At 39.2% G+C, this 19,664-nt stretch overlaps 2 protein-coding genes across 2 annotated transcripts; one reads left to right on the forward strand and one right to left on the reverse strand.

Moving 5' to 3' along the window:
• Positions 1-491: 491 nt before the first annotated feature.
• On the forward strand, positions 492-16,395 carry tecpr2 (tectonin beta-propeller repeat containing 2). The gene is made up of 20 exons (XM_079458484.1): positions 492-625; positions 1,219-1,473; positions 1,560-1,688; positions 2,140-2,271; positions 2,353-2,510; positions 2,592-2,898; positions 3,066-3,198; positions 4,059-4,514; positions 4,613-5,328; positions 5,458-5,641; positions 6,166-6,339; positions 7,496-7,676; positions 7,947-8,088; positions 9,349-9,589; positions 9,708-9,797; positions 9,940-10,173; positions 14,070-14,218; positions 14,671-14,812; positions 14,902-15,051; positions 15,140-16,395. The coding sequence occupies exons 2-20, from the start codon at positions 1,249-1,251 to the stop codon at positions 15,289-15,291; spliced, it is 4,095 nt and encodes a 1,364-aa protein (XP_079314610.1). The 5' UTR covers positions 492-625; positions 1,219-1,248; the 3' UTR covers positions 15,292-16,395.
• On the reverse strand, positions 16,366-18,213 carry ankrd9 (ankyrin repeat domain 9). The gene has a single exon (XM_079458485.1). It carries the CDS (start codon positions 17,932-17,934, stop codon positions 17,068-17,070), a length of 867 nt encoding a protein of 288 aa, XP_079314611.1. The 5' UTR covers positions 17,935-18,213; the 3' UTR covers positions 16,366-17,067.
• Positions 18,214-19,664: the final 1,451 nt, after the last annotated feature.

The following is a 19,664-nucleotide window of genomic DNA, read 5'->3' on the forward strand; positions in this document are numbered from 1 at the left end:
TTGCAGTTAGAAATCATGCAAAAATTGGGTGTAAGAGAAAAGCAAGATTTACAATTGATCGTATAGACAAGTATAAGTTAATCAGAGAAAAAATAGCAAGGGTGCTGTCATTACTTTCCTCATGGTTGTCTTTTAACACACTCGTTTAATTGCTTTCATTGTCATTTCTGCAAAAGCATTGCCAAAACAGCAAAAATAAGATTCATTTTAAAGTTATTGTTATAACATACATTGCAAATATATTAAATTATATAAAAGTTTAGCTCATTTATTTTAATTAAATGTGTTTAGAGGCCTTAACAATGTGTTTTTGAACCCCCACGGCAGTTGTGTAGTGATTAAAAGTGTGTAACCTCAAATGTCCTACATTAACATTCTCAGCATAAATCCATTAATGAAAATAATAGTGAGAGAGAAGAGGGATACTTCTTGCTTCACTTTTCCGCAATTCACTTCCGTTGCACTAGGCGTCGCTGTCGCAACGCGTCTGTCCCAACGCAAACAGAAGAAAGACACGACTGTCAACAAGAGCTAACTGTCAGAGCAGCAGAAATGTCAACAGATCGCCCTCATCCAAACTGTAAAAACCTTTCCTCGTCAGAATTAATGTGAACCTTCCCCGGTGGTAAGTTTTGTAAAGTTTGCAATATCGAGGATGATTGTTTAATGCGTAAAGAAAGCTCGCTAACTTGAAAGCCTACCTATCCATATTGTACACGACTTGTGTTATGCTGTTTCAATCGTCTTTGTTGTTTAAGCAGATTTTACGTTATAACGAAAATTTAAGAGTTATTTCACCGTCTTGTTTTAAAGGGCACGTCGATTGGGAAAAAATATCCTCATTGTTATTCTGTATTTGACATGTCCTAAGGCCACAAGTGAAACAATGAGATTAAAGCTTGCCATCCAGTCATACATAAACATATTGAGCAAAGTCAATACTCTTGGAGACAGATCTTAAACGAGGAAAGATGCTCTGTTGTGCTGTGTATTTAAGGCGTGGTTAATATTCTTGTGGGTGTGTTCACTGTTTTTTTCATCAAATGTGTTTCTTGCTGTCTGCACTGCCTGAATATGTCTGTATGATTACTACAGTAGGAAGATTGATCCGTTTTACACTGTATTTAGGTTTTTTACTTCATTCAATAAAAAGCTGTGATTTTGATCAACAATGCATACATGTTATAAGATTTCTGTATTTGAAATGGATCTTCCTAGATTTCCTTTAGTGGGACACATATCCATAAGATGACCATGGCCACCCATCCAGCACCGCTGCCTTTGAGGGAATTCTGTCCTCTCTACTACCTACTCAATGCCATTCCTGCTAAAGTCCAGAAAGGCTTCAGATCAGTGCTGGTTTACTTGACAGCTCTGGACAGCAACACAGATTATATAGCTGTTGGCAGCAGCATTGGAATGCTGTATCTATACTGCAGAACAGTAAGCCAGATGAATAAATACAATTTAGAGGTGAGATCAAATGCTCCATTACACGTGATCTGTTTTTGTTTAGAAATTGCTTTCTGCAATAAGTCTGTTATAATTTGCTTTACAAGGGAAAATGTGAAGCCATCACTGCTGTGAAGTTGCTGAGTTGTTTTGATGATCTTGTGGCTGTTGGGACGGCATCAGGCCGAGTTGCTTTCTTTCAGCTTGTGTCACCATTGCCTGGCAGAAATAAACAGGTACTGTATAGTTTCTATATAGGATTTACATATAGTCATTAAGCAGACTTTTTTATCCAGTGACTTACAAAAGTGAAGAAATTAGGCAAATATATAAAATGCAACTAATATTATTTGTAGTCTACAATCATGTTTATTGTACATTTCATCTCTCATTGCAAAAACAGTTGTTTAAGGGACAGTTCACCCAAAAATTTAAATTCTGTCATCATTTACTCCAAATCTGTATGTCTTTGTTCTGATGAACTCAGAGAAAGATATTTGGAAGAATGCTTGTAACCAAATAGTAAAAATGCTTGGTTCCGAATTTTCGTTTTTGGGTGAACTGTTCCTTTTATATCTGCTGTAACGTTAATATTCTTTGTATTAGTTTCCATCTGTTTTTTGTCCCAATAATAAAAAACATACAATGCAGATGTCTGACCGATCTGATTTTATTTTCTTGTCACAGCTGAGAAGGTTTGATGTGGTGGGTTTGCACAAAAGCACAATTACAGCCCTAGCGTGGAGTGCTAATGGCATGAAGCTCTTCTCTGGGGATGATAAGGGGAGGGTGGTCTACTCTGCTGTGGACCTGGACCAGGTAAGCCATTACTAAGAGATACAGATGACAGTAAAAGGGTATTCTTTTTTCCTGTCTAACATGTTTATGTGTTTCATGTAGGGAGTATGTAACCCTGTGATTCTCATCGAGGAGCCCTCAGCAATAGTTCAGCTGGAGTACAGTCAAAAAGTGCTTCTGGTTTCATCCTACCAGCGTTCGATGCTCTTTTACACGCAAGAACAGTCGCATCAGCAGCTGGGCACAAAACCACGAAAATGGTACAGCACCCTTCAACTAAAATAGTTCTCGGAGTTCTACAGTTTCTCATTCCACTTCTGTTGATATTTGTCTTTTTAAAGTACTGGCAAGTATGGTGCCTGCTTCCAGCCAGCTCTCTGCAAGCAGAGCGATCTAGTGGTCTACGCAGCCAGGCCAGGGTTGCGCCTGTGGAGGACAGATGTGCGAGGGCGTGTGGGGGAAACCCACGTCCTGAAGCCCCTTTTTAATCAGGAGGTCCCTCAGTTTGAGCTGTTCCCACGATCAGGGCCCACCGGAGGTTACAGACCTTCGGAAAGACAGCTGGGATTGGTCAGCTGTTTCCTAAAGGAGGGCTGGGTCCTCAGCTGGAATGAATACAGCGTTTATGTCGTGGACTGTACCAACCAGGTATAAATGCACACTTTTGATCTGGGTTAGATTCTGTGTTTAAAATAAATTCAGTATGTCTAAAGTAGTTTTGAGTGACTTCGTACAGTAAGTCAGCAGCATCATTGATATATGATCTGAAAGTTGACAATGACAAGGTAATTTAAGCTATTGTTTCTCATTCAAAGGTTATTATTGGCGGTTTGGAAAGCAGTGGGGATATCGTGTCTGTGTCATGCACAGATAATGAAATCTTCATTCTGAAAGGCGACCGGGATATTTTGCGGATCTCAAATAGCCCCGAGGGATTGGTTTCCAACTGTGAGTTGCAGAACTGATATCGTAATGGCAGTTTAGTTCCATCAGCAGTTTTGGTATATTAAAGAGTAAATATTTCTCCTATTTTGGTTTATGTAGTGTCCAACAACAAGTTTACGTACACACAAGGTGTTCAAATACTATTATTTTGTAATAATAGGCAGTTATTCTTGCCTTTCTTCTTGACTGACTCTACAATTATTCATTCGGCGAATCATCCATCTAATTCCCTCCTTTTAGCCAGTCAACTCCGATCTGATTGGTCAGATGGTCTAGTCTGCTATGATTCATCTACCCCGACCGAGGGACAGTGTTTGGGGGAAAGAGCAAAGTTTTCGGGGGCATTCCTGGCAAAACGTAGGCAGGGACTATATGTAGTGACATAAATCCGCGGCGGTTCGCGAATTGGACTAGGGCACGACTCGTTTGCGTGATTCAGAGTCGACTCCCTTTTTTTCCAAGCCAATAACTTTGTTATTCATTCACCTTCGGCTTTACAACTTGGCTGACTGCTTACATGATCTCGTAATATGTACAATAATTGCAACATAGTCATGAAGTATTGTTTGTGTAACGCTCTCCATATTTTTCTCATTTTTCCTAGTCTATCCGTTTTAAAAACATTTTATATTTATGAGGAAACACATTATTGCTTTCAGATATACAGCTTAAGTTTTAACATAAAGACTGTTTGTTTGTCGGACATGTTTTTCCTTCATCTCAAAAATCAATATATATTGCCTTTTTAATAAATAACATTTGTTTTGATATTTTGTTCAATCTTTTTATTTTTATTTCATCTAAAGTGTAGAAAAATGTATCTTATCCTTCCTTATTTTTTTCTTGATCACTTTTTCTCTCAGTATTAGACCATTCCTACCGTTTCACGTCTCCTCTTTCTACGCCCACTATTCTGCTGCCCCCTAATGGTGCTGTGGAGACAGCACAGCTGATCAGGACCATGCCCATCATTACAGAACAGGAGATTCAAGTCACTCCCATTTTAGATGAGGCACGTGAGGGGGTTGAGGAGTCAGAGGAGGTGCATCCGGAGGAGTTTAGTCAAGGGGTCGAGGCTCTGGAGGTCACCGAGGACTTGGAGGAGATGCAACGGGTCAGCTTGGGTACAATAGACTCCCGCAGCCGTAGCAGCTCCATCACCTCTTGGGAAAGCACACCTGGCATGTTTACCACTACAGAGGCATCTGCCTCAGAGCTCTCCTCCAGCCGATACAGCACTATCACTCAAGAGGACTTCCAGCAGGAGCTGGTGGTTAAAGCTGTCAAGCTGAAGAAGAAGGGCAAGAGGAAAAGACATGGTTAAAAAAATACATTTAGAATACTGTGTCAAAGGTATTTTAAAGATAGTTGGCATCCCTTTTTAAATCAATGTTTTTCCTTTTGTGTGATTCTGTAGTGAGTGGCAACCGTGTAAATGAGCGGAGCAGCTGGTCAGAGAGCATGTTTAGTCAGGACGGCGCAGGCAGCGATGTTCTCAACACGCCCTCCGACCGCACCAGCCTCCTGTGCAGCAGCCTAGATCTCCACAGCACAGGCTCACCCGACCATGAAGGGTCCATTTATGGAGAAACACACAGTTCCAATGACTTATCTTTTCAGAGCCCACCAGTACCCTCACCAAATCACAAACCTGATCATGGTCCAGTTATCCAAACCGCAAAGACCCAGCACGTTTGTCCTACATCACTCCCCCTACAAGACATGGAGTGCCAGGCGTACACTGAAAACGTGTTTGAAGAAAACGTGCCCCAGATTGTGGCTACGCCTGATGTGGACATGCTCCTTGAATGCACCTTCTCGTACATGCAGACAGCTGATGAGCAGGACGGTATAGAGGAGCATATGAAGGAGGTTGTCCTGCCAGAGGATTCTGAGAGGGGTTCTACAGACAGTTTGCATGGGGATTTTAACTTGAACTTATCTTATGATCCAATTAGACCTCTGGGTTACTCCCCCGAACCCGAACCAACACCCTCTAGTGATGAGGAGGACATCTATACCCATGTGCCATCCAGTAATAGTCTGGGAGATGGACTCAATGCTCTGAGTGTGCAAGGCTTGTCTTCTATACAGAAAGAAGATGAAGAGATGCAGCTCCTCAAAGCAGACCAGGTAAGAGAGCTGACCAACTCGCATCCCAAGAGTCAGACATTAGGCATAAGAGCCAGGAGATGTTATAAATACTAATAATGTAATAAATGTAATAGACAATGATGTCATATGTTAATGTTCTATTTGAAGTTGGCAGAAAGCTGGATGGGCTACTGTGGGCCTGGCTGTGGAATCCTCAGTCTAGTTGTGACGGACAGGTATATCTGGTGTCTAGACTTTAAAGGAGGTCTTTACTGCAGTGGGCTTCCAAACAGTGGATTGAGCTGGCAGAAGTTTGAAGAAAATGTCCATCAGGTGGCGCTGTCTCAGTCAGGTGAGCAGAGGATTGTCACTGGTTTATTTATAAGCATACAACAGATCATACAACAAACACTACTTGATGGACTAAACCTACCTTCTGCACATGAAGTTTAGTTACATTTAGCTTTTAGCTATGTAACTTTCAGCTATGTAATCATACCAGCAAAGGAGAGCTCATTCCGGTAAAAGGAACACAAAAGCATGAGCCTTCAACCCAAGAATATTCACCATAGTGGAGTAAACAAATAAATGCAAAGAATAAACAGCTGTGCATTTATGACAAAAAAAACCCAATACATTTGGAGGATAGGACACCAGAATTAATATTATTTAAATTAAATTAAAAAAGGAATAATTTAATACTGATGAAGTTAAACCAAAATGTAATAATAATGATCCCGCATTTATTTAAATGGGATACATTAAAATACATGTTTCCCATATTCCGTAATTCATAAATTCATATTGCAATTTGGAACAGTGCTATATCCTACTGAAATTGTTTAAAACTTAAATCTCACGGATCTGCTTTCCCAGGGTCGTTGCTATGGAAAGTGGAGCAGAAAACCATGACTGCTTACGCTTGTGGGAAGGTCACCATCAAAGGAAAGAGACACTGGTACAAAGCCCTGGATGACACAGCTTTTGTGGCACTTGGTGATGATACAGCATGGATCATTCGCACCAATGGAGACCTTTACCTACAAACAGGTTTGAGAGAATGAGGATATTGTGATGTGCTCGCTTTACAATAAATTCCCCGCTTAAAATGATTCATTGTTAAAGGGAAACTCCGCTGAAAAATGAAAATTCTGCTATGAATTACTCGCCCTCAAGTCATTCGTCAAGCCTAGGACATCAGTTCATCTTCACAACGCAAATTAAATTATTCGGTTCGAGAGCTTTCTGACTCCTGCCCATAGACAGCAACGTAACTGACATTCTGCGCTTTGGAAGTCAGTTGCGTTTTTGTCTATGGGCGGGAGTCGAAAACGTAATCTGCATTGTAAAGATGAATCGATGTCCTTGAACGACTTAAGGGTGAGTAATTCATGGCATTTTTCGGTGGAGTACCCCTTCGGTGGAGTACCCCTTAAAGTACATTTCCGTGATCTTTACTCACCCTTCAAATCCATGGAACTCAAAAAGAGATTTTAGAGACTTACGAAATGAGTACAGGTTTAATAATATGAGGGTGAGTATATGAGAACAAAGACAAATAATTGGGTGTAATAATATTGACAAATATTCTTGATTTACAAATATTTTGAATTGGCTTAGTAATATTTACAATAGTTCATTTTGTGACTTTTGTTATTGTGATTTATTTTATTCTGCTGCACAAAATGTGTAAACTGCACACTTCTTTGCTTGGATAAAACTTATATGAACAAGCTTTTGTGTTGATATTTCTTACCACTAGATGGTACTGTAAGTACTTGCTATAGTACTTTGCTATCTAGTGTATTAAAGATTAAAATGTTAGCTATGACAAAATCAGAGCTCATGATTTATATGTTTATTTTTACATTAAAGGTGTTTCACTGTTTTTATTCCAAAGCAACTTTAGGCTCAGTTTTGGCTCTTATTTAATACTGAAGAGCATCAGCGAGCTTACCAACCTTGTGCTAGCAGTGCCAGTTACCTCACAGATCTGTTAAACCCATATTAAAATCCACTATGACCTCTACCAGTCCAGCATAGGTCATAAAGCTCATATCGCAAGTCCAGTTTTCAGAAATCATTTACAGTATCTGTAAATGTGATGTGAAAGCAGTGCCAGTTCTCAATGACCACTTTCAGATTTCATCATTTTAGTTTGATTCTTAAATGTGCATTTAAATACCTGGAGTTTCTGTGATTTCAGGACTTAGTGCGGACAGGCCATGTGCACGATCTGTGAAGGTTGACTGCCCGTGTCCCATGGCGCAGATGGCAGCACGTGGCAGTGTTGTGTGGGCACTAAGCGAACAGAGGGGCGTGTTCTACAGAGAGGGGCTCAGCAGCTACTGCGCAGAGGGGGAGCAATGGAAGTATGACACCGTCAGGTACGTCTGTCATCGCTATTGTCCATAGCCAGGTGAATCTCATCGGAGAATGCAGTAATAATCTGATCTGTTGAATATAATTGTAATACAGACGCTGATGTAGTTTTGACTGCATGATTGTTTTATGAATATCGATTTACAGTATAGGCTGCCAAACGTAAGCTTATCCTAAAAGGTTTTTGATACTGATGTCTAATGTGCATAATGTTTGTTGTGAAAATAGATTTAAAGTATGTGATATAATAGATATTTGTATGTTTGTGACTAAAGTGAGAGTCAAGGTTTGGAGCCCATCTGTATTGCTCTGGGTGAGAATAACACAGCATGGGCACTGGATACCAGCGGGAACTTGTGGTTCAGAATGGGGGTCACCGCAAAAAATCCGCAGGGTGAAGATGAACACTGGTGGCAGGTATATATATTTAACACCTGTGTACGCATGTATAAACTTAAAAGAAAGAAATGTCAAATGTATTATGGGCCGGTACTGGCACGTAGGCACGTTTTGCCATATATAGACTTCATTTCTTATACCTTGGTTACATAAGGCACATAGACAGGATTTTTTTACCATAAAAAGTAACAAATCAACTAAATGCTGTTTTCATAACCAAGAAGGAAAACATGGAATCACATGATCAATTTTTTGGAAGCCTTTACAATGCAATTGGTAGTACACCCTTAATGACGAAAAAGCATTATTAGCTGAATAACTCAAGCCATATTAAAGGCGTGGTGTCCGATTTCTCTTAGCCGCTGTTGATGTTCAAATCACCAAAACAAACACACCCCTACCCCCATCTTTTGCTTTCGTCAGCGCTCGGCTCGACTAATGTCCGTCCTGTGCACCTTGATTGGCTACAAGGCTGTTTTGGTACTCGGAAATCGGACACCCCGGCTTTAAGCCTCTGAAATCAAACATTAACACAAGGATGGGTCAAAAACTGTATGGCAAATTTTTAATTGCAGGTCTGACTGTTATAAATCAGCTGGAATGCATTTGCACGAGGGCCAAACGTCTTGCATAACTCAAAGAAAGATTCCACTGGTTTATTATGCAAGCTATAACAGGCAGTACATTTATTTAAAAAATACCTGTCCTGCTGTAACTAATTAATTAAATCCTGGGCTAAAAATAACTAGGGCTGTGAAATGATTATTTGAGATGAATCGCATCCAGAATAAACTTTTACATAATAAATGTCTGTGTATTGAGCATATTAATTTTGTATTTATAAACACATACATGTATAGACATTTAAGATATATTGTAAGAATTATATAATGTGTATATATATATATATATATATATATAATTTAAATGATGATATTAATGTTTATTAATTATTATATTATATAAATAAATAAATATGGCTATGTATGTGTATGTTTTTATAAATACAAAATTAATATGCACAGTGCACAGACATTTAAACACAAACTTTTATTCTGGATGCTATTAATCCCGAATAATATTTTGACAGCCCTTAATATATAATATAAAACATAATTAAATTTTTGCATAAATAATGTCCCCCCCCTTCTCTGACATCCCTAGATGCAATACTTTTTATTTGAAATATTTAGTAAATAATAATTTTTTTAGTTAAAAAATGTTGTAAAACACACCTCTCATATGGTTCTTGTATATTATTTACTTTTCTCGAAATAGGTAAGCATCACAGACTACGTGGTGTTTGATCAGGGCAGCCTATTCCAGACTCTGATCCAGGCCACACAGAACGTTGCCACGGCCACCAGAGCTCCGGTGGAGCGGGTCGCAGAACGTCTGCGCGTGGCCTTCCTCTCCCAGCACCCCCAGTGCCAGCCTAGCCTCATCAGCGTCAACACCAGCGGCATCTGGATCGCTTCTGGACGCAACGAGTTTCACGTTGCTAAGGGCAGCCTCATCGGTACGACATTGCAACTTTTTGATGCATGCTTAAAATTAACATTCTGTATGCTGTTCTGTTGGCTCATTTACATTTAGAGTCTCTTAGTCAGATTTATTTTATGTTTGTCTTAATTCAGGGACGTTTTGGAGAGGGGTCGTACCCAGAGGAACAGCTTCAGCCACAAAATGGGCATTTGCATTTTCTTCTGCTGTTCAAGGCAAAGAGGGTATGTACTGTAGATATCCCATCATCCTTTGTGCATTATTCACAGGCAACAACATTTTGGCTGCATGAATCAAACTACCGTTTTCACCACAAATTTGACTTTCGACATTCAATGTGTGATTTTCTCTCTGGTGTCTCCACAGGAAGTTTCCTTTGGATTGGTCAGAGCAGGAAGGACCTGTTTTGCATCTGGGACCAAGACTTCCAGATGCGCCCCTTCACCATCCAGTTTCCCCCAGACGTTGAGATGATGCAGCTCTCTGCCTGTCATGATGCTCTCTGGGGATTAGATCACTACGGTCGTGTCCACATCCGCACTTTATCATCCAGTTGTCCCAATGGAATGCACTGGACGTTACTGGACCTCAGCCAGCTTGGTGAGACTATTTTAATTCCTTAGATAATGGCTTTATCTATGAATCACATGCTGGCTAAATTTAGACTTCAGTGTTTGAATTTGATATTTGAAATGACAATAGCTCATTGTTAGTTAATGCATAACCAACGCATTCACTAATGTAAACAAATACAATCACAATCACAAAGGGTTACCTTTTTCAAAAAAATTTGGGATACAATTTTCTTCCAAAATAAAATAAATCTGACACTGCAATGTCCTTATTTGTGTGTGCTCACAATACATCAATCAGTCGTCCTTCAGACGACACGTTTGACACCTAATTTAAACAGTTTGCTCCAGCGTTACTCCTCTTCAAGGTCTCAAGTGCCCTTTGCACTGGTCATGTGTGCTGGAATGACGCATGTCAAACATATCACACTGAGAACCCTCTCCCGTTCGCCCCGTTCAGATTTCCACATCCACTGCCCGTCCATGTACACTGCTTCTGTCATATTCACAAACAACCACCCCATTCCTACCAAAGCTCTGCTTCATCTAAACACGTTACTTAGCTTTTACTTTAAGAGCTTTAAAGTGCAACAGTAAATTGAATGCCCTCCTAATTTCTCCCTCTTGGCATCATTGATCTTCCAGCGGGTTAAGACGCAAGCAACGGTTTCACGTATCAAAAGCGCCTGTTGCTAAGGGTGCTGTTTGTATTTTTAATTTAAGCAGGTGGTTCTTACATAACGTGTTCTGTAACAAATCAAAGTTCACAGAAGAGAGCTCACAGCTGTTTACTATTGAATATTGTAATGATTTGGCTTAAGGAATGCGCTAAAACACACATTTAAAAGCAAGGCGTTAGATTATTCCAAAGGGGACCAAACAATCCCCTCAGCTGTGAAATCACAATGCAGGCTAATCCAATCCGGTTACGTCAGACATATTTTAATTACATCGGCTTGCGGTGCGTGTAAAATCAAAAGGCTTTTGTTGTTATTAAGTGTGTGTTTTGTGTACGTGCTGTAACAGGATGCAGACGCAAATAGGCAGAGCCGTGTGATGGGGACAGCTGTAGACCATCCCGTCTCGGGTTGTGAAAGATGAGTCTGGGTCTAGCCGTGGATGTACGATCATTTTTAGAGTTAGCACATGATGTTTTCTATGCATTTAGACTCTACGCACTGAGCCTCAGAGACGGTAATCAGAGTTTACTATAGTCTAGAAGTCTAGTCTGTGCCTGGACAGATGGAAAAAACTGATTCTGATCTGTTTGTTCAGTATTTCAAGTGAAAATCCGGTATGTATGCCAAGAGACATTTTACATTTAGTCATTTAGTCTTAATGTCCAAAACTGCTGATATTCATTTTATAGTGTATATAATGTAGTTCTCTTTATGCAAAAATAATTAGCCAAAATGGAACACACGGTTTCAGACGATATTGCTTATTTTGCAATACTTTATAGAGTAAATAAGATTCTTATTATATATATATAGTCCCAAATAAAAAAGTCTCAATCATATTTGAAACCACATATGAATATATAGATAAATAGATAGATATTGAATTTCATGTGATGTATTTTGTATTATTTTATATATTTTTACTGTGAAGACCACAAAAAATGTAAGGGATGGTTCACCCAAAATTCCTCTTGTCATTTAAAACCTGTATGACTTTCTTTTGCAGAACACAAAAGAAGATATTTTGAAGAATGTTGGTACCCAATGACTTTTTTTGTGTCCATACAATTGAAGGTAATGGGTACCAACATTCTTCAAAATATCTTCTTTTGTGATCTGCAGAAAAAGGTAAGTCATATAGATTTAAAATTACAATGAGTAAATGATGATTTTTGGGTGTACTGTCCCTTTAATTGATTTGAGTTTGATAAACTTAAACGATAAGTCAAGAACTTATTTTTTGCCAACACACTTCTGTATTACTCTAATGTCTTATTTTCTTATTGAGTTTTCTGATTTCAGGAAAACCTTTAAAATATTACAACAAAAAAAACCTGTAATCGTGGTTTTGAAAAGGCCATCCTGGGAATCGAAGTGTCAGCTTGGCTTTATCTTGTTTTGTTGGTAATGAATCAGCACAGTTTGCAACCAAAGCTCCAAAGGCCACGGGTGTGACGACGTGTGCAATCTATTGTATTCGTTCATTGTGTTAATCACAATCTCACAACGTTCTTCCCATTGTCTCGACATATGGGTGGAATTAGTCGTTTTTAAAATGAACGAATGTGAAGATAAAATGTATTTCAAAGAATGTCTTTAACAGGCTTAGGTTAAAGATTTAATCAGCTGTTGGAGAGATTGTTCACTTTGAAATAGATAAATCGCAATATACTGGTATTTGCTTTACTTTTTTGTGGCAAGTTTTACTTGATATTTCGATTTATTTCTAATATACATTTTTAAATATGACATAAGTAAATACCTTAAGTTTAAGGCAAAAGTTCACTCGGTGTTACTGTATTTATTGTACATGTTGTTCATTTATATCGCTCATTCTTCCAAGTATTTCCATTTGAATGAAAAGTGTGATGGACAGAAAGCGTGATTGGGTCCCAGGATCACATATCACATGTTATGTTAAGATTTGCTATCTAAGCGCTTAACACTAAGTCGTCAAAGCGTTCTGTTATGCGTAAGAGTCACGTCAAGGTTACACTATCATATCACACCATACAGACTTCATATCGCTCCATACAGGACATACCCACCTCACGGTTCCAATGCATGTAGACTACTCCCCAACTTTGTTTACTAGACAAGGTTTTAGTTTAAAAATGGCCACTGGTGTCCTTGTCATGTACATTTGTGAAATAGCTCTACATGTGATGTATGGATCAGGAGCTTAAAGATCGGGTAACATGCTATTTCATGCATTTTGATTTATTCACACTGTAAAACATGCTGGCTTCTCATGCTTAACATGGTCAACTTTTTAAAACCCGAGTTGGACGTATGACGTAGTATTTGTGTGCTTGATACACTTTCCCAGCACTACAACTTGTTTCGGAAAGTTTGACAAGTCTGGATCCCTGTTTCGTAACAGTGATTCTATTCTTTTTTATTGGGCAATTCTCCCGAAAGAAATAGTCTGCCCACGTGCCAACCAACGAGTGATAGGATAAGATAGGCCGCGCTGCCTGAAGAGGACGCAGAAGTTCTGTCCCCTGCCTGCCTACAGGAGCTCGTCTTTTTCAGGAAATAATCGTACAGCTGTATCTCTCTATTATAAATATGATCAAACTTAATACTCTTCAAATATATAACTGTATAGGTACATTAATATGATATTGGCAGAAACTGCGTGTGTTACCCGTTACTGGTCATGGTCACTGTCCGTTCTGTTGTTTATCCACGTATGGATTTTAAGTTTTTACACATAGTAGAGGCACCAAGTTATTAGATCAGGTTAGTATAATAAAATATAGTAAAACGGGTTTGTTCTTGCACAAAGAATGTAAGTCACCTTTACGTTGTTGTATAAACCAACAGTTCTTATTTATTTGTATTAAAGGGATAGGTCACCCAAACCTTTTAATTCTTTCATCATTTACCCATCCTCGTGTCATTCCAAATCGTGTGACATTCTTTATTCTGTTGAAAACAAAAGAAGATATTTCAAAGAATGCTCGGAAAGAAACAACATTAATCCAATTGACTTCCATTGCATGGGCACAAAACCACTTAGACATTTCTCAAAATACCTTTGTTTGTGTTTCACAGAAAAATGAGTCTTATACAGGTTTTAAATTACATGAGGTTGACTAAATCGTGACAAAAGGTTTATTTTGGGTGAACTATTTCTTTAAATTCAATAGCAGTTTTAACATTTAAAGAACATTCAAACCTAAAGTGATATTGTGTCGTAACTGTTTGTTTCTATCTGTACTTCATTGCTCATCCACAGGGCAGGTGAGGTTTCTCAGTTTGTCCTGTGGTAGTCAGAATGTTTGGGCTTGTGATGCAAACGGTATGGTGTATTTTCGGGTTGGAACGCAACCTCTGAACCCCAGCATGATGCTCCCTGCCTGGATCTGCATTGAACCTCCCGAGCAGGTAAACAGACTTTTCAGCAGTGCTTTCAGTATTTGGCTGTGTATCTAGCCTTGTGATGGACTCGGTTTATAGAAGCTTACATGCTTCCACTGGTATGATATTTCAAATTAGTGCTAAGTTTCATATGAGTTTTTCTGCAAATCGGTCAAATTTGCTACATCTTGAAAGCAATTTAGATTGATTGTTCAACCATTATATCTATTATGAGCAACCTAATACAAAATCTATATTTTAAAAAAATAGAAGTTTATATTAATCTTTTTTTCTAGCTTTAGCTTTAATTTGGCATAAATACAGTATTGAGTTATTATATTGTTGGTACTTTGGTATAAATGTGATCCAAAGTGACTTACATTGTAAGGTACACATTTAACGGTTCCCTGGGATTGAACTCTGACCTTCGCGTACTGTACAAGTTGAGCTACAGGAACATGTTCTCTCTTTTTGGGCAGCCTGCTGGACTTCATCTGGTGAGAATTCAGACCAGTCCAAATGACCGCATGCTGTGGGCGCTGGACAACAGAGGCAACGTTCATGTGCGCGTCGGCATCACAGATGAGATGCCTGTCGGGACTGCCTGGGAACACATTCCTGGTACATCTTCATTACCCAATCTCATTTTAGTTTACAAACACAAATAATGAGGTTTCACAGTTGTGAGGGAATTCATTTCCAAATTGTAGGCCTTCAGGCAAGTCAGCTGGTTCTGAGCATTAGGACCGCTTGGGTGCGCCTGGCCAACGGCGAAGTGGCTCGCCGGTACGGTATCACAGAGAAGAACCCTGCCGGTGACTACTGGAAGAAGATCCCAGGATTGGTCAACTGGCTTGCAGGTGAACATTTTTTGTAATTTAAAAAAATATTATTTTTGTCACCATCACCGATAATTAAACCACTGACGGACAAACCCTGCTGTTGCAGTGACTCCTGTGGATGAACTTTGGGCGGTTACTCCCGCTGGCGCTCTTAATCAGCGACTTACCAAGACTCTGCAACACAATAGGAGCAAAAACCATGGCAACACGGGTTCCCTTAGTGGAGAGGAGCTTGAGGAAGAGTGGGAAGTGATTTAGATGCCACAAAGAGTGTCAAAACCCCTCAGAATGACCGCTCTGTGAATTTTTGTAGGCACTTTATTCATTTTTCCTTAACCGGTTTACTAAGCTGAACATTTGTTTTATCCAACCCAAGTTTTAATTTCCATGTGCACAGTTCAGATTATGTTTCTGTTGTAATTCATATTTATTTTAGGCTTGGTTTATATCCTAATGCACTTTGCTCGCTATGTAAGGAAATGTTTAATGTGAATCCGTTGTTAGGTCTTTGGAGGGGCACTCTATGTAAATTGTTTATTATTCCACGAAACACATCATTATAGATACAGGATAATATGAGTCACAATGTTGTTCAAACTAACTGAAAACTGTGCATTTGAAAGGGGCAGGGTCTTTTTAATCTCTAATTTTAGAAAGTGAACTAGATTTAAGATTTAGGTTAGAACGATAAGGGATTCAGATATGTTTGTAAATACACTTGACAAGAGTAAAATCATGGTAGCATTTGGCTCATATCTGTGAGGCTTAACTTCAGTCATATAAAGAGCATGGTCTCTGATTTACCTCTAGTTACACTGTAGTGATGTGTTGCATAAATGTGAGGTCATTTAAATGAACGGTTCGACTTTTAACTCTAAAAACTGAAAAAACGATTTCTTACTTGGTTAATAGAATCTATTATAGTATGTTATGAAATAATGTAATTTCCTGCTCGACAAGCATTCCTCATATACATCCATATAAGTAAAGACAATTTTGTTGAGTAATCTATGGATAACTAGAAATGTGCGATGTCTGATGTTTAATTTTCTCCTTATCTTTAACTCAAGTGATTGTAAATCTTTCTTTTAAAATGTTGACACCATTGTGATGCATCTTATGCACATAGGAATTGACATGGCCATACAGTGCAAGTTTTCCCCCATTGTGTTTAATTTCCCGGTTTATTTGCACTCACTGTAAATGGAATAAAAGTGATAAATGTGATACACTGGAAATGTATTGCTACGCCAGATTCTGCAGCTAAACGTGAACTCGTATATTCACCATGACTTAATCTCGCCAGTCGTTCCTCCATGCTTAGTCATGACAAACTTCCAAAAATAAAATGTTTACATAAGGGTCTCTGTCTGTTTGATTCATTTTCAACATCATTGTATTATAGATAATACTGACACATACTAGTTAGAGGTTTGGACACAGAATTTGTTCTTAATTGCTTTAAATGTTGTATGTGAATATACGTTGTGCTGATGTGTTCTTTACAAATGGAAATCTTTTTTAAAAATAGTGGACAAAGAATCAAGAGTAGCCTACCTGTCTACTGTCTAGATACTGTTTGAATAGCATCCTAGGCGGATACCTCATGAAGCAGTTAAATAAAATGCAAAGAATATGCACAGTTGTAAGCTATAGGCAAACGGTGGCTGCTTTTCAATAATAAACAAGATTGAACGGGTGTGTCCAAACTTTTGTCTGGTATAACCTTCATGTGAAAACAGAGGAGAAAAGTCTTTGTGGTTTTCAAAATCATGACAAGGCCTTGGGTGTGCCCTGAATTGCAAAACCTCTGGATGTATTTTCTTAATGAAATATTGAGCGTTGATGCACATAACACCAAGGCAACAACTTGAAAAAATATGTTTTAATGTTCTTACAGATCTCTTGGCAATGACAGCATCCATGTGTGCACCAAACTATTCACATATGTACAAATAATTCTCAACATACACTTTGGCCTGAATATTTCAAGACAACTACAGGAGTCAAACAACGTGCATTATTCAGTTCGCATTAAGCTTGGTTCAGTCTGAAGCCAAGAGGCTTCAAAAACTCAGGCAGCGAGTTTAGTTGCTCTATGGGTATGGACTGTTGGCTGAGCTTTTGCATGGCCTGAACAAACAACGAAGGAGGTGATGATCCAGAAAGCAAGCGGAACGCCTGCTCTCCAATGAGGCTCCTCCACATATCTGTATTGTCCAGCAACTGTCTCTTCGTCTGGAAGCGAAATTTGGGCATAAATAAAATGAGGTAGCCTAAGCAAATGTGCTTACTCCGCATGTCAAAGTCACTTTGGCAGATCTGGTTGAGTAAAGCGTCCAGGGGGGTGTTCCCCGTCACGTCGGTTGCGTAAGGAGACGCGCCGTGTCCAAGCAACAGTATCAAACACTCCGGGCGCACCAGATCACACGCGAGATGCAGCGCGGTCTTACTGCTTTCCGTATGGACGCACCCGTGCCGGTTCAGATAACTTTGCCTCTCGCAGTGTGTGAAGTCTTTGATGCTGTCCATGATCATTTTGAGAATGTTGATGCGATTGTAGCGGACGGCTATGGCGAGGTGCGGTGTTGTGGATGCCTGGCAGCAGCAGAAACTTCTGCTGGGCATATCCAGCGCGCGCACGGAGAATCTGTTTAGGAGGTAACGCGCGTACTGTTGGTGATCGTGCACCAGCGCGTACAGAAAAGCCTCCGACGGGGAATACGCGCACGCCCGTCCGTCCTCTTCCCAATGAAACACCTCCATTGTCCGCATGTCCTCCAGGACCCACACCGGTAACAGGTCCCGTACAGCCTGATAAAACGCAAACGAGGTCTTTTGGCATTGCTTTTGGGATTTATAATCCGCACGACTGTCGAACATTCCCAGATCCAACGGCATCGTTTTTGGATATAAATAGCTTGCAGACTATAGAGTCGATTGAGCACTCAATGCTTTTTTAATGGACGTTCAGTGTAGCCTAAGCTGACATTAAACATCTATAAAACATTCACTGTACAACAACTATTTTCTTCTCTGTTAGATCGATTATAAATAATGCAGACCTCTCTCTCTCTTCGGGTAAATTCGTTCAGAAGGTCGGACGAAATAATGAATGTAATGTCACGTAATAAAGGCGGTAATTTTAGAGTCTAAACCCGATCGAACTCACCGCCTTCAAACCCCACTACAAAATCATGCGAGAGTTTATATATGCTGGACAGCCCGTGTTTGTTTGCGCCTATCGCCAAGGTCTGTTCTATTGGATACGAGCGCACGTCACAAGGGTACAAAGTGCCTCCAACTTTGCCTTATTAGTGTAGAGCGACATGTGTGCGTCTGTTTGGCAGTGACCCCGCACATTCAGTACATTCAGAACGACTCACGTTACATAATATTGCACAAACCGAGATCCACCAGACCTGTTTTTCGTGAAAGTTATTGTCTAGTATATAAAAAGGCGGTTGTTTGCGGTTGCAAACATGTTTGTACTGTTTAACTTGAATGTCTATAAAACAGACTTAGTTGTTTGTTAAGTCTGAAAGAGAGCAAAAGTCAAGCTTACCCAAATACGGGAATTTTCGTAAAATACTACAGTAACCTACGCAATATGACCGGGTTTTCTAGAGGAATGTTTGAATGAAGCGTTTAGTGACCATCAAACAAAGCCAATGTCAAAGGATTACTGTAGCAGTCACGTTTGCCATCTAGCGGTTTATGGTCGCATGTTTTTCATCCTTATCAGAAAACGAATGTGTCGTGTTACTGTTTTTGAACATGTAAACGACACTAAACATCAATGCTCGTCGTGCACAGTATTTGTAGTTTGGGTTTATGGATTTATTTATTATTTTACTTATTTTTAAGTGGTATTAAATGAGATATTATATGCAAAGGTCAACCTCACCAACAAATATATGTAATGAAATATAATCAATATTTGGTCGTTTAAAAACCCAAGGGTCTTTTTTTCAGGTATAAATGGCGCTTTTAGAATTGTCAAAACGGTCCATATCCATGGGCACTTAAAATATCAACTAAGAAGAGCCATCCCTTTAACTTTTGGGTAATTGCTTTTGGATTGGGCATTTTAATACACTGAAATCCTTAGCAAAAATCTTCTCTCAAAAACAGTTGTCGTTTTGCTAATGATTTTGGATATTCTTCTGAATACTATATCAACAGGAGTTTAGGTAAATATAACCAGATGGCGGTAAAAACATTCTCTGGAAGAATATATTTTATGTTTTGAGGGAAAATGTCACACTCAAGAGGCTGAAATAGCAGACTTATCTTTTGATTTCTCACAACAATGTAGGCCTATGTATCAGTGTATCAAAAGCTCAGTATACAAACTAGTAGTACTATTAAAGGGTTCACCCGAAAACTATCCGTCATCATTTACTCACCCTCCTCTCATTTTAAACCTGTATGACTTTCTTTCTTCTGCAAAACACCAAAGAAGATATTTTGAAGAATGTTGCACCCATTTACTTGCATTGGTTTTGTGTCCATATACAAGCCTATACAAGTGAATGGGTGCCGACGCTGTTCGGTTACCAACGTTCTTCAAAATATATAGTCTATTTCGCAAAAGAAAGAAAGTCATGTAGGTTTGAAATGACACGAAT

This window comes from Barbatula barbatula (genome assembly GCF_947034865.1).
Source record: "Barbatula barbatula genome assembly, chromosome: 6".
In the NCBI taxonomy this organism is placed as follows: Eukaryota; Metazoa; Chordata; class Actinopteri; order Cypriniformes; family Nemacheilidae; genus Barbatula; species Barbatula barbatula.